This window comes from Colias croceus, chromosome 9 (genome assembly GCF_905220415.1).
Source record: "Colias croceus chromosome 9, ilColCroc2.1".
NCBI classification, from domain to species: Eukaryota; Metazoa; Arthropoda; class Insecta; order Lepidoptera; family Pieridae; genus Colias; species Colias croceus.
Genome location: NC_059545.1, coordinates 6,272,412 through 6,287,978, shown reverse-complemented (window position 1 = coordinate 6,287,978; position 15,567 = coordinate 6,272,412). Strand labels below are relative to the sequence as shown.

General features: G+C 31.7%; 1 protein-coding gene and 1 long non-coding RNA gene across 3 annotated transcripts; both read left to right on the top strand.

Annotated features, from left to right (window-relative positions):
* Positions 1-934: 934 nt before the first annotated feature.
* Positions 935-2,221, top strand: LOC123694658. Of its 2 annotated transcripts, none has more exons than XR_006751825.1 (3): positions 935-976; positions 1,420-1,614; positions 2,062-2,221. It is a non-coding gene; the product is annotated as an uncharacterized LOC123694658 (long non-coding RNA). The 2 variants fall into 2 exon arrangements; XR_006751824.1 differs by lacking the exon at positions 935-976 and adding an exon at positions 1,303-1,318.
* Positions 2,222-5,937: 3,716 nt separating this feature from the next.
* Positions 5,938-10,049, top strand: LOC123694635 (tether containing UBX domain for GLUT4). The gene is made up of 8 exons (XM_045640125.1): positions 5,938-6,161; positions 6,257-6,449; positions 6,683-6,899; positions 7,183-7,576; positions 8,085-8,279; positions 8,384-8,546; positions 9,307-9,490; positions 9,791-10,049. The coding sequence occupies exons 1-8, from the start codon at positions 6,081-6,083 to the stop codon at positions 9,888-9,890; spliced, it is 1,527 nt and encodes a 508-aa protein (XP_045496081.1). The 5' UTR covers positions 5,938-6,080; the 3' UTR covers positions 9,891-10,049.
* The last annotated feature ends 5,518 nt before the right edge of the window (positions 10,050-15,567 follow it).

Here is a 15,567-nt window from a genome sequence, read left to right as displayed (position 1 = left end):
ATGTTTAGTATGGTTTATCAGTAAAATGAAATCTTAAAATTACTTGTATCCATCTTGTATCGGTCATTATTATTATAAATATGTAATCATAATTGAAAAAAGTTAAGCAAATGTGCAGTTCTAACAAAAAGAAATATCATGTTATTCTATGTCGTCGTTACTAGGTTACGTTGTTGAATTTTGTTGAACTGTCAAATGCTGCCTATTAAAATGGCTCTACTATAATACGAAGTTTTCCCAAGGCTATTCTGTAATATCCTATGCAAAAGGTTAGATTTTGTACATGAGTTCCTTGATAAATTGCCAACAACATCATTCAGAAGCATTGTTGGATGAGACAATTATTATTTATGCTAAATAAATTAAGTAGGTAGGTATCTGCCAAGCCAATCATTAAAAAGTCACACTCCCTGATAATGGGTAGTCACCTTAATAAAATTATAGCAACTATCGGATTGTCAATTGTCATTATGGCATATGTGTCAAAAAAATTGCGTAGCCACCAATGACTAAGGAATCCTATGGACAGGGCGTAGACAGACAAACTGTTTCCTCTTTCTACGGGACAGGGCATAATGTTCTATACAAACAACTGATTATACAAATATCATGCATTTCGATACCGAAATAATAAAACGAATACTGTCTCTTTCTAACTAATGAATATTCTGCTAAGTGAAAATATATGACTATACGTCAGTCAGTGCTAATTCTATACCGTTTGACATTTGAAGTTAGCTCAAATACCTACTGTGGCCGGGCGCCATTTTATGTTCTCGTTATTATGATGTACATGCTCTGTCATTGCTCCGTAGTAAACATTGAAAAATATTGAATATTTTTGTGATTGTGACAAACATTTGTGTCTAAAACATATAGAGTGGTCAAGGACAAATAGTGGCATAATACCAAAGCGCAGTATTGTGGGATGTGGCTCCGGAAAGAATGAAAACTAGAAAAGTTTGTCTTTGCACCGGTATGTATACGTTTTGACTGAAATATTAGTTATTACTTTGCTGATTTACTTATTTTCATGTATATTGAATTGAGGAGTATTCACAGACTATGTTCAGTGTAAAATTGTTACCAAATATAGCTTTATTTTGTATATTTTCGTTCTAGTAAAATAATGAATTTGGGTGCTAGTGATGACTTATAATATCGACATCAGCAAAATGTTCGATGAAGACGTGCGTCTCCCAAGGCTGTGTCATTAATCTTAAGAATAGTTGCTTTGGTGAATACACTTCCAAAATAACAAATTAATTTTGCCAAGAGCAGCAGAAGGAAAAATAAAACACTATGAATTTTAACTTAAGTAAGATTAATCGCTTTTATAGTAGGTACTTTAAAAATGTATTTATAAATAAGTCAGGTCAGGACTAAAATTATAATAACCTAAAAATTCATTTTTTGAAGGTTACCAAGAAGTGAAAATAGAAAAGGAGAATGGTTAGAAGCAATTGAAAATGAAAATATCAAGCCAAATGTAAAGGATATAATATCATAGTATGTTCCCTACATTTCCCCGAAAGTGCTTTCAATAGAACAATGGATGTGATTAGTCTGCACGATGATGCTATACCAGTATGTCTGCCGCTGCATTCACACAGGGTGAGGTTTTTATCTGTAGACACGTGATGTCTTCCAATTTACTTTTGGTCTTTTTATTTAGATTTAGGGCTGTCATTTATAATCTAACGTTTCTCCTATTTTGAAGGAGGCCTGTGAACAAACTGAGATGGTTTTATATGATTTTTTGAGTACAAACTTGGGTGATATTTGGTTGTTGAAATGTTATTGACTGAGGGAAAGTGCAATTTACTTTAAATACATGGGGTGTTTTAAGTTATTTTTCTATTCTTTATAAATTTATATTTATAAAGCATTTCAATGCCATAAAACCAAAAATATAAATTCAAGTTCCGCTATTGTAAGCCCTAATGTTGATATTAATTTCAAACCATCAGCATTGCCCTTTTAATTAAAATGTATTGCATTTTAGTTTAAATGTAAAGTGAACAATGCTAGTTAATGTAAACTGTGACATTTCATTTCCAGGTACCAGTTGAGCCTCAAATCCCGAACTCAAAAATGAACAGAGTGTATCTGAGTGCATTCCAGGCTACACAAAATAGTTTAGCTCTATAATTTTCTCTATTATTATATATTATTGTTTTTTTTGTCTATTATTTATAAATAAATAAATACAATTACTGTATATTGTGTTGTTCATCGTAATAAAATACTATTATATACCTATATTAGTATATATTATGTTGTTTCATTATATTACATTCCTCAAAACTGAAATTACCAAATTGTAAGTCTACCGTAATCCTTATATCGAAGTCAAAATTGAACTGGATTTATCAAATTATACAGGGTTAGCTATCTTGTCCGGCGAGGTTGCTGGTGTTTTACAAGTAACCCTGTATAGGTGTTACCGTCACGAGCAGCCATCGTCATACTTAATTTTATTAATTGGCATTGTCATTTTTTCCATTTGTAATTTTACTTCTATGTTTTGTACAATAAAGTTAAAATAAATAAAAAAGAGTGTGTGTTTATGTACACGCGTTACAAGTTACGCGCCAAAAGAAGTATAACTTCAAAAAAAATATATTAATATTATTTTTATATCGATAAACATAATAATGTTTATCGATATATTCTCGGCACTAAACACCGCCATGTTTTGTTACAAGCAATATGGCGCCGGCCACACTTTTTTTGTAGGTATGTCACTTCCATGTGATTCCTTATTCATTGGTAGCCACAGAATACTAATTAATAGTAGCTAAACGCTACAGAACGGACACTCTCCTCCCGCCAATATTAAACACTTACCTCACCCCGCACGATCAGACATAAAATGGTCCATATTTTTCTACAAGGACGATACGCAACGCAACGAAGATTGACAACATTAATCAAATTGACTTAAAGTAATTTTATTATTTTGGATTTGTGATTATCGATTTTCGTAGAAAATGGTTAGATATTGTGCTGTTTACGGATGTATTTCATCAGAAAAACGCGAATTTTTTTTTACGCTAGTCAAAAATGTGCCAACCATAAAGCGTTAACACACACATTTGCAGTCTTTACAGTGTGACTGTCACGGGGTGTGGCGTAGCTTCGAAAATTTAAGTTAATGTTGTTGCATATTTAATAAATATTTTCCGCATATAAAGAATGTATTGTATTGTGCAAAATTGCAGAAGTGTTTGTAAACCAAATTCTGGCCTATAATATCACAGGCAATTGTATATTTACGTTATTTACAATATTCCTCAATACTCATGCATTTATGTGTTTAGAATCATTTTAATGGCAAAAATCGTCAAATTTATTATCATTTTAGTAAGCAATCATGTTAAATAAGTTCTTTTCCTAATATTTTCATCATTTTTCAACAAGTTTTCAATAAACAAATTTAACAAGTAAGGTAACCATGATGACGGGTTTTTACGGATAGCGACGAGAATATATTATTGCTAAAACAATATTATGATGAACATTTAGAACAACATTTTAAAGAATTTTATACTAGTAATGAAACAACACATGACATCGGTATTGCACTCACATGTGGTTTTAAGTTTGTTCTTTTTTACATTGAAATTTATACTTTTTTAACCTAATATTTTTTTGTTTTACGTATTTCAGCTTTCCAAAATATGAAGTAAAAAGAAATAAATGTGCCTATCAAGGGTAAAATTACTGAGGATTACGACCCAGAAAAAAATACCTTTTGAAAAATAAAGGGCATTGAAACTTTCTGGCATATCAAACCCGCCGCCATTTTGATTTTTTTTCAAAATCGCGGCGCACGATTAAAGTGGTATGTATGGATAGAGGACACATAGACGAACAAAAAAATTCCAATAACATAGTACCCTAAAGCGTCACATTACCGAGATATTTGGAGGTAAATAACAGTTTATTGGAAGAAAGTAGGTAGATTCATTACATAAAAACATACATACATTACATAAAAATGTACGTAATGTAATGAATACCTACTTTCTTCCTGTAATAATAATAATCTACCCGGGAGTGATTATTTGGAGATAATATCATGCATATAGACATGTAATAAGTCTATTTTTAGTGTTTGTCGTACTCATAAGTGAATATTTTCCTCCAAATATCTCGGTAATGTGACGCTTTAGGGTACTATGTTATGAGACATTTTTTGTTCGTCTATGTGTCCTCTATCTATACATACCACTTTAATCGTGCGCCGCGATTTTGAAAAAAAATCAAAATGGCGGCGGGTCGATATGCCAGCGTCCATACAAAAAGTTTCAAACCCCTTTGTAAAGCTAGCTGAAATTTTTTCAAGGCTGCTATAAACAGTTTTTCTTTGATGTTTTTGGCTTGAAGTTGACACGTCAAAGCAACGCGTTTAAAAAGAAAATCTGAAAAGCTTACTATTTGGTAAACAGCATCTGATACAAAACACCACTTTCGTCTATTTACAAAGAATGTTAATTCTGTATATCGGTTCATATACAAGCTTTGTAGCCAAAAGTTATCAAGCGTTATTTAACCCTTATTAAAACGCTGGGAGCTATACTTCCCACGTCTCAGATTGAAGTAAATCGTGTTTTATTTTTATATGCTTAAACCTAATGCAGTGTAATATTTATCTACGCAATCTTAACATTTCAGAGAACTTTTTTTCATGGAAACACTTTTCAGAGAATTATTACATGTCATGGTAAACACACGTCAAAGTCAGGTGACGTGATTTTGCCACCGAAAACGACCGTTATTTTTTAGTTTTTTGTGTAGTGCTGAAAAAAAATTAGATAAGTAGATTTGAGTTTTAGCTATGTAAACTAGACTATATTACGGTTGCGTGAAACGTAAAAATATGCCCAGAATCTTTCGTTTATATCTTGGTAGAGTCGGTTGAAATTAAGTCTATAAGTGGGAAGATATCATCCCAGTGTTCTTCACTGCACACGACATTTGAAAATTCTATATATAAAATCCGTGTGTCTAAATAATCTTTTTTAGTTGGTTTAAGCAACTTATTTATTATGATTCATTATTTCCTGATCAGATAATTAGACATCTTATCTCAATACATTAGTATTTACCTATTGCTTTTATTTTGTTTTAGAAAAATACCTTGTTTATGTTGAAGTCAATCATTTTTCAATTCCCGAATTCTTCCCTTAGTAAAAGAAACTTGCATTGATGAGTACTTTCAACTGCTTTATTAAAAAATATGATCTATATAATTTTTTACGATAATGTTTAATTCACAAGTGGAGTCAGGGCAACTAGCTAGTGTTTGAAAATATTGGTGTCATACTAGGACACTGGGAGCTATAGTTCCCACCTTTCCAACCTTTTTACAAGAGAGAACAGATGACGGGATATATACTTCCCACCAAAAAAAGGTTACTTCCCCCCCACTAACCCCTCTTTTGTGTGCATTTTTGAAATCCTCGACCCAAAATTACCCAGGAACGTATCTTACTTTTTTGTTAACTCCTCCACAGGCTCGCGTTTGAATAAGGGTTAAAATTATTATTCTCTACCAATTAAAATTGTATGTACCTATAAAGGTGATATTTCTTGTAAGTTGACCAGTAATTATAATATAAATATTAAATACTGTTAAAAATATATGTCGTTATTTTTTATAGACCATGATTTTTAGTTTTTTCTATTTCGAAAAATCCTCAATTTACAAACCAGCGTGGTCACCCACAGAAAGAGATAAAAAACATAACTGACGTCATTCAAGGTCATATTTTCTTGTTACAAGTAAATGTTCATATTGCAATCTCTCTTTTTGATCACTACCGATTGAAATTTGAAATCTCATCAGTCATCTGTGACTGTGACAAATGACAATTATTGTGAATTGACATTTGACATCTCATATTCTCAATACATTTTCTGTGACATTTTTAAACAGGAATGATATGCATCTTATTTTTTTTACGTTTAGTTACATATATGACTTCTATTCAATAGTTAGTACTGTGATGATATTTAATGGTTGCTGGTTGAGTAAATTAAAATATTTTTTGAAAGATATAAAATAAATAAAAATGTCTAAAGATATCATTATACTTATTCCTAATGGCAGGCGTATAAAAGTACATTGTACGCCGGACACGAGCTTTTTACAGGTACATATTCTATAGTATTTAAAATTTATCTACTTAAATAGTTTTTTCACCAAACCTGATTAAGGTTTAATATTAATTATATGTAATGCCAATAGGTCTTGGAAGATGTATGTGAAAAACAGGGATATGAGGCCAGTGAATACAACTTAAAACACCATAATCACATTGTTGACTTAACAACTACTATAAGATTCTGTAATATACCAAATAAAGCTACATTAGAGATGGTAGAAGCTGACAAAAAGCGAGTTGAAGCTAATGTTACAGTGGGTCTTTTATTAGATGATGGTAAGTAGAAATGTAAGTAAAAAAATTAAATGAAATGTAATGAAAATGAAAACGCTTCATATCTATATTTGGTTTGAGTAAATTTGGTAGCTACAGTAATCTAAAAATTTTTGCATTGCATTATGAAATAGTGTGTATATAATTCTATTTATATGGCTCATTCACTTTTTTTATTAATATAAAACATTATTTCCTTCTTTAAAATAACTATCAGGTTAAATCCAACTTTGCAGGTGAAAGGAGAACAGCAGAATTTGCTCCTAATACCTATTTATTTGATTTGGTGACATCTCTTGCTGACAATGAATTATCAACTATGAAAAATCCCACCATCATGTATATGAGGCAGGAAGTAATTGGGATTTCAGCTCTCAAAGAAAAAACACTAAGACAATTGGGATTAATAGCTGGTAGAGCAGTGCTCCGTTTACTGGATAAAACAGAAACCACGTAAGTGATTCATAAGTACTAGTGGTTTACAATTAGATTTAAAAACATAATAGGTAATTTAAAATTAGTCCTACTGAGACTTCAAGGTTGTCTATATGTATTCTGATTCTATGATTTGAAAATTATTGATGCATTCTATTGTTTATTAATTAATAAAGATGCCTTATTGAAATTGTCATCTTTTCCATATCATTATTCTTCAACAGCAGCTTGTAAATCTTTGATAAAATACTAAAGTTATAAATGTATAAAACTAGAATTTATTTAGTTCATTTAATTGCAGACAAGCCAATGTATCATCAGTGTATCGTGCTAACCCAGAAAAACCTAAAACGGAAGATGTGAATAACAAGGAACCTATTAATATGAACACCCAAGATCTTTCAGGTACAAGTGGTGAGGAACAATTAATTGCAGCACACAAAGACAAAGATATGAAATCAATTGATCCAGTGAAACTATACAAGTCCTTAAAAATACAACAACAGAATTCAATCTCTCTAAAAACTGATAACATAGCTGTTATGAATAATAGTGAACAAAACACTGAAATGGTAAACAGAGAGTCAGTCACAGCAACAAGTTCTAAACGAAATCTGGAGAGCAAAGCACAAAAAAAATTAGAGACACAAGATGAACTCGAACGACGCCTTAAAATAGAGGAGGAGGTCACTTTTGTAAGTATAATTACAAAGGAAGAAATGCCTAAAATATGCTTTTCGTAAAGTGTGCTATCTAAATAAATAAGAAGAAAGGCTGAATTGCAGACCTATAAACTGTTTGTAAAATATCGTGAATTGTTTATCATTAGCACATATTAATCATTTTACATATAAAATTTAATATATTATGTAAATTTATAAAAAATAGAAAAAATTCGATTCAGTTCGCGTCCAGTCTGAGATTGAGCTTTTTTAAGACAACAACTTATTTAAATGATCATGCTGAATAAGTCTAAGTTGCAGGAAAGAAAATAGAAAGCTTCATCAATTTTATCTACCAGCATGTAGATTGAATGTCATTCATTTCAATTATCAATCTATACAATCATTCATGCATGACACCACATACCGCATGTCATGCTGCATTACCGTCTAGGGATGACTTTAAGCAATACATACCTATATATTTTAATGGAATTTGTAAGTCGAAAGATGTACAACTTTTATGATAATTTTATTTTAGGTTGGCTCTCAAAAAGCAATTGCATTTATGCAACCCCAAGAAAGTCATGATGAATTATCAGACCTCCCTGATGATTTTTATGAATTGAGTATAGAAGAAGTACGAAAAATTTACCATGAATTGCAACAAAAGCGAATTGAGTTCGAGAATACACCTCTTTTAACATCAACAAAAAGAGAGGAACTTGAAAAGCAGGTAATAATAAAAAGCCAGTTGTTATATTTAGTTGTGCACACCACGCACGCAGTGTATAAAAGTCTATGCTATTATTATAATTTAAATAATGATATTTTTTCCAGGTATCTCAACAAAAAATTAATGCATATAGACATGTTGTAGTACGAATACAATTTCCTGATAACATGATATTACAAGGAGTTTTTACACCTTCAAATACAATAAAAGATGTTAACAATTTTGTGAAGGAACATCTACAAAATCAAGATAAAGAATTTCAAATATGTAAGTAAATATTGCACAATTATTATGCTAGCTGCCCGCCCGCAGCTTCACTCGCGTGGAATTTTATTTTTCCTGAATTTTCGAAGAATGTGGCATTTTTTGTTAGTTTAAATTGTTTATGTTATGGATGATCATATGAATGAAAGATTTAATCCAAACTAATATTATAAATGCGAAAGTAACTCTGTCTGTCTGTCTGTAACTCAATCACGCCTAAACTACTGAACCAATTTGCATGAAATTTAGTATGGAGATATTTTGATACCCGAAAAAGGATATAGGCTACATTTTATTGCCAAATATGTACCACGGGCGAAGCCGGGCCGGACCTCTAGTTTTATATAAGGTCTATATACTACATAGTAATAGGAGCCCCGCGAAGCGGCTTCGGCTCACAAACGACTTCTTTTGGACGTTTGTGAAACAAAAATTCTGTCGTCATTTAAGGAGTGCGCTAGTCATTCGACAATATGCCGAGCGTTATATCCGCTCAGTTCAAAGGGCTATGTTCCAATCCGGTAACTAGTTGAGACGTTGAGTGACGCTTTTTCGGCCTAGTAATTCAATTTAATGTCGTCATTCAATAAATGCGCTAGTCATTCAATCAAATATCAGTTTCAACAAGGTTACAGCGACATAATAATATATATTCAGACATTTTTTGACAACCTTTTATTGATTGTAAAATATCTGGTTTCCTTTTTTATTGTTAGGTCAGCTTAAATTATGACAAATGCTAAAGTTGTTATTTTCATTTTAGTCACAACACCACTGAAGGAAAGCTTAGATCCAGATACAACTCTACTAGACGCAAAATATGTCCCCTGTGTGCATATGCATTTTAAATGGTTGGAAGAAAACTCAGGGCAGACCTATCTTAAAGATGATATATACTTAAAACAAACTTCAAGTGATGCTGCTAGTATTTTAGCATCCAAATACAGGTAATAACATATTTAGAGATATTTCGGCCTATTGCCGTCATACGTCATACTTGACAATAATTTTACTTATCCCATACCAATAACACAAACTACCAATATAAATTTATAATTATAATTTACAATCATAACATCACCATGAGCGATGATGTTGATGTTTGAGAAAATTAAATGGTTTCCTAAAATAAGAAGATAGCCTGAACTGCAGTTTTGTTATTTATCGTATTGCTATATATTTTGAGTTTTGGAAGGAATTCTTCTGGTACAAAATTTTACATTTACTAATTTTTTTTTTTGTTGCAGAGCCCCTACAAGGCGAAAATTGGAAGAAACGCAAGGAAGTTCAAACAATAAAACTTCAACGTCAAAAGAGAGTAAATTACCAAAATGGTTTAAGAAATAGTCTGTTTATAAAATAAATATAACCATGTACCTATATCGAAAAGTTAAATGTGAACATTTACCACATTGGAATACTTACTGGAAAATTAGGAGTTATTTATACGATTAACATTATATAACTAGTTCATGTTTACTTCAAATTAAAAAACTGTACATATTATTAATTCTTTAATTAATCTCTGATTATAAATATCACATAAATTTACTTTTCTTGTCAAACTTTAGCTTGTTCAATAAAGTGAACGACGCGACGGCTGAATAAAGGGCGTCTATGGGCTATTGCAAATATATATGTGTAAGTTCTTAAATTGTTTATTTGGAATCGTATTTCCAGTTATAGTGCATCATGTTATTTGGATCGTTTATGGGAGCGTTCAAGTATTACATAGGTAATGCAATATGAAGATTTTTAACCCCTCCCCCATCTCTAAACGTTACGTAACACTCAAGTGACCTTTTATAGTTCTTACTATAAATCGGGGCGGTCCATAAATTACGTGAGGTCTCAGGCGGGAGGGGATCGAGTCAAATCTCATCTAACCATAGGTTTGGGAGAGGGGGCGGTCTCGGCAAATATCACGCAATTTTTTATTTTTCTTATTGAAACAAAACAAATTATACTATTTTGGTCCATTAAATCGTAATAGGCATGACGAAAGATTTTGAAATCCTCTTCCATAATGTGTGTATACGTTTACTATACAAGAAAAACCCTATATTTCGGTAATATATTTAAATTTAACGAAGATAAAAGCCATTTTTCAAAAAATATTTATCAACTGTCAACTGTGCCAAAACAGCTCGGAGGTGTCATGGCGTAAGCGTGACGTCACTCTTTAGTAAATACGTAATTATTTGTATGCATTGCGAAGAAAATTTATAAAATATTGATTTAATATGTGTTATAGAAACGAATTTCAAAGTTTATAAGTGGTGTGCAGTATTGCAGTGTGACACCACATTAAAATAATGCTCAAAAATGTGTTAGTAATTATTTTAAGCGAGAAAATAATAAGAAAGAAATGATTGTATAAAGTTGGCGCGGAGAACCCCGAAACCACGTATTCGTGAATTCGCAATTATATTTCTGTTCTGAGTCGATAAAGCATACGTGAAACAACAGAAAATAAATAAAAATGCGTATTCTCAACATATTCATAACCGCTCACTACACAATGTATACTATGGTGTCCAAGGTCATTTCAAGTCCGTCACTGCACCTTGGACACTATAACAGTGCCCCTGGAGGCGAACACCGAAAAATACATTTGTCCTGCTTATATACGTTGGAAATAGTATAACGCGATATTCCCTCCTTTTCTCGGTTAAATTTTTTTATACTTTTCGCTAGATGTCGCTAGGAATCATTCAGTTGTTGCGTCGGAAACTCAGTTCAAAGTTGGCCGTTTGCTACTAGTGAAGTTTGTTCAAAAAGTTTAAGTAATAATTTCATATTTTATTCGAAATAAGATTTGTTTCTTACATAATGTAACATAATAGGCACTAACGATACTTATAAGAATAAAAACATATAGATCCACAACATATGCTACCAAATTCGTACTAAATCAATTGAAACGCAAATATGACGGAATTTTCTACAATTTTTTGACTTTGTACTCTAATAAAATTTAAAATGGCAACAGTAATGGCTGAAAAGGTTAATTATTATGTAGCCTACTAAATAGTGAACAAAATAAATATAAGATCAATCGTGTTTGCCAACGCTTTGAGGTCATAAATACAGATTTTGTTGGACACGCGTCGTAGGCACCGCAACCGCTTCTAGACGCGGTGAATTGACTGTCCCACGCGCCTCGCGCCCGGTGTAGTGAACGGATAACAACAAAATACATCTGACGTGAGTTGTTTACTTAAGCGTGACGTCACGCGTGTTTTAGTCAAAATGGCCAACTGCAGAATTTCAATGTTTTATTTTATTGATAATCTCATTAATCTTAGTGTTTTTAAGATTTATAAGTCACTATATTGAATTTATTTATTATACATTTTCCCTTAAAAACACTAATACGATCATTTATGGATACTGTCGTCATGCCTATTGTACTTACATGCTTAAGATTTTAATCTTACGGTTACGATTTAAGTATTCTATTGTTAAATTTTTATTACACTTATAACTTTCAGCAATATTAATTACTAGTTTTAACTTGTCGTAAATAAAAGCACGGGATGGGGGAGGGGGTTAAATAAAATCTCACGACATCTCACCAGGGGGAAGGGAGGGTCAAAAAATTACGGAATTTCTCGATTCGGTTCCCGCGCTCAAGGCCCGCGATAGAAGCTATGCAATAGCTTTAAACACCTAACGTAATTTATGGACGCTCCCTTATCATAGAAATCTATATGACAACTCAATAGAACTGCTATAATATCATAATTAGTATGAAAACCATTGAGGCCAAAATCTACACATTTAAACCGATAGCTAAACACAAGCAAGCAAACAACACACAAGTAAACTATGCCTTTTATTGGACAGCTTCGTTTTAGTGAAAACTAACTTAAATATAATAAATTCAGCATTATAATAATATGTACCCTGACGCACGATTTTACGGTTTAATTTAGAAAATACAAATACGAAAAATTCGGCTTTTCTACAACAGAGGGCGTTAATTTTCAATAGATAAGTATAACTTTGAACCTTAAGGTGGATGTTCCGACCGTCCCTCCATACATTTTTGATTACCTCTAAACACTTAACACAGACACTATTTCTTTAAAACTAATCATTTTATCACTTCTCTATAATGAAATGTGTGCGCGTTCGACCTTTTTAATCAATAATTTACAATATTTACTTAGAAAAACAACAGTAAAATACCGGAAAAATTTGACACTTCTACAGTAGTGTGCGTGACTTTTGCCAAGCGAAACACGACATAAAGCACGACATCTAGCGCATAGACTATATACTTATTACAGATCTAGCGCGTCAATGTCTAAACGAAAGGCGATGTTTAGACATAAGACGCGCTAGATGTCGTGCATTCGCGTTCGTTATCTTATACATAATGAGCATAATTCTAATAAATCAAAGTTCTATGTAAAAATTGAGTAATTTCATTTCCAATCGTTCAAAGAAAATAACAATAAAATAAAATAAAACTAATGACCTTAGAAACTATGTTTTTTTTTGTAAACAATTTATTACTCATTATTGTTCGTCCGTCGTAGGTCTGTAAACTGTATTGTACACTGAAGGTAAATGGTACTGTAGGTACTTTAGTTCGGCGTCGTCGTCGGCTTGATATAAATTACATTCTTGATTTCATTGACACGCGCTATGATTTGCGCGCGGAATTTCTTGTGTTGTGAATTTATTTTTGTATGCTATGCATTTTAATTGATTCAAATTGCAATGTTTCTCTAGTATGCATTTGAGACTATATTGTAAATTGTAATAATTGATCGTGGGTATAGTAATTAATTATTCTAATAACGCAATTAGTAATATATGTATTTTCGGTGGGATTCAAAACAAAAAATTGGCCCGTGATTTTTATGAAATTTCACCACATTGCAAATCACATCAATCATAGTTCATACACATGTATGACGAAAGTGATTAGTATTGTGGCTAACATTGACTCATCAGTTCATCACTGAAACCAGTGATAAATCAGTACCTATATCATATTGTGTTTGAATATTTTTAAACAATGATATAAGTATACAATTATTATAAATCGGTAAACTATCAAAGTAATCACAAACTTGCAAACATTGGTAAAATGTCCAGTAGTTTATGAGCCTATTCATTACAATCAAACAAACAAACAAAGTTTTCCTCTTTATAATATTAGTGTAGACAAACACTATGAATACGATCACGAATGCAAATTCGGGGATTTTCTAATTATTGCTAAATAATAATTGAATTCGTTTTGAAATACTCTATAATTTTTAGTGTATAAATATTAAATAGACATTTATAATGTGGTGCTCATTTTTTTTGTACTGCTAACGCTATTGTAGGTACCTATTTTCGTTGTTTTATTTCAAGTGAACACGGCCATACAATTTTGTCACGAGCCGCCTATGATTGTAGGTTCTTTTGTTAGGCTCCTTCGTCGTCCGCGTCGCGTCCGCGTCGGCTCGAAAGTTCTTGATTTCATTGTCACGCGCTATGATTTGCGCGCGGATTTTCTTGTGTTGTGAATTTATTTTTGTATTATTATTATTTTTTATTTTTTTTTATTTTATTGATTCAAATAAAATATTTCACTAGTATGCATTTGAAACTATATTGTATTATGTATAATTTATCGTAGGTATAGTTATTCTTATAACGCAGTTATATTTTCGGTGGGACAATTTGACCCGTGATTTTTCTGAAATATCACCACGTTGCAAATCACATCAATCATACACATAACACACGTATGACGAAAGTATAGTGGCTAACATTGACTCATCAGTTCATCACTGAAAACAGTGATAAATCAGTATATCATATTTTATTGTGTTTGAATATTTTTTAAACAACGATATATACAATATTATTATAAATCGGTAAACTACCAAAGTACTTCCGAATTTTCAGACAGACAAACAAGTAGTTTGAACACGCAGTTTTCTTATACTAGTAGCAAAAATCAAAACCATAATATTATGTTTACCTACTATATTTTACTAAAAGTCGAGTGCGTCGAAATCGTAAATAATAATATAATGTTTTTCACCTTCCTGGTTATTTTCCCATAGTAAATAGTGTTTTAGGTTTGTTGTTGTAGGTAGGAATAATAATAATTATTCTTACTTGTTGGTTATGAAATGTATATTGAAATAATTTACTTTTACAAATCATTAGTGATATTAGTTTTGAGTGAAAATGCTTGGATCAGCATAATAATATTATATGGTACTTCAAATACATGTTTTGATAAAAAAACAATAGTGTAATAAAATAAAACTGCGTTTTATTGTAATCAATGTTGACAGTTTTAAATTCCAAAATTATTGATCAATAAAATAGTTTACACCAACAAATATAACTTTTATTTTTATAACCATCGTTCATAATATAAATCGTAGCAGGTGGCGTTTTGAAGTTCTGTCTACTCATACAGAAAAATGGAAAACTTGTTTTTTTTGTAAACAATTTATTACTCATTATTGTTGTTTGGCTGTGTGTTTGGCAACTCGAAGCGTGGTCGTCCGTCGTAGGTACTTTTGTTCGGCGTCGCGTCGTCGCTCGTCCGCGTCGGCTTGATATAAAACATTCTTGATTTCATTGACACGCGCTATGATTTGCGCGCGGAATTTCTTGTGTTGTGAATTTATTTTTGTATGCTATGCATTTTAATTGAATCAAATTGCAATATTTCTCTAGTATGCATTTGAGACTATATTGTAATAATTGATCGTGGGTAGGTATAGTAATTAATTATTCTAATAACGCAATTATATTTTCGGTGGGATTCAAAACAAAAAATTGGCCCGTGATTTTTATGAAATTTCACCACATTGCAAATTATATATTATACAATTACAATTACAATTATTATAAATCGGTAAACTATCAAAGTAATCACAAACTTGCAAAATATGCTTTTCCGAATTTTCAGACAGACACACAATTTTATTAGTTTGTTTTAGCAAAGTAGGTACCTATACCTATACGCTTACGTCGCGCGTCGCGTCGCGTCGTC

Bases quoted from the DNA above. Each gene is read 5' to 3' on its own strand.
- LOC123694635 (XM_045640125.1), top strand. From the start codon at position 6,081: ATGTCTAAAGATATCATTATACTTATTCCTAATGGCAGGCGTATAAAA. The intron at 6,900-7,182 runs GTAAGTGATTCA...ATTTAATTGCAG, and splicing joins CTGGATAAAACAGAAACCAC to ACAAGCCAATGTATCATCAG. The intron at 8,280-8,383 runs GTAATAATAAAA...TATTTTTTCCAG, and splicing joins GAGAGGAACTTGAAAAGCAG to GTATCTCAACAAAAAATTAA.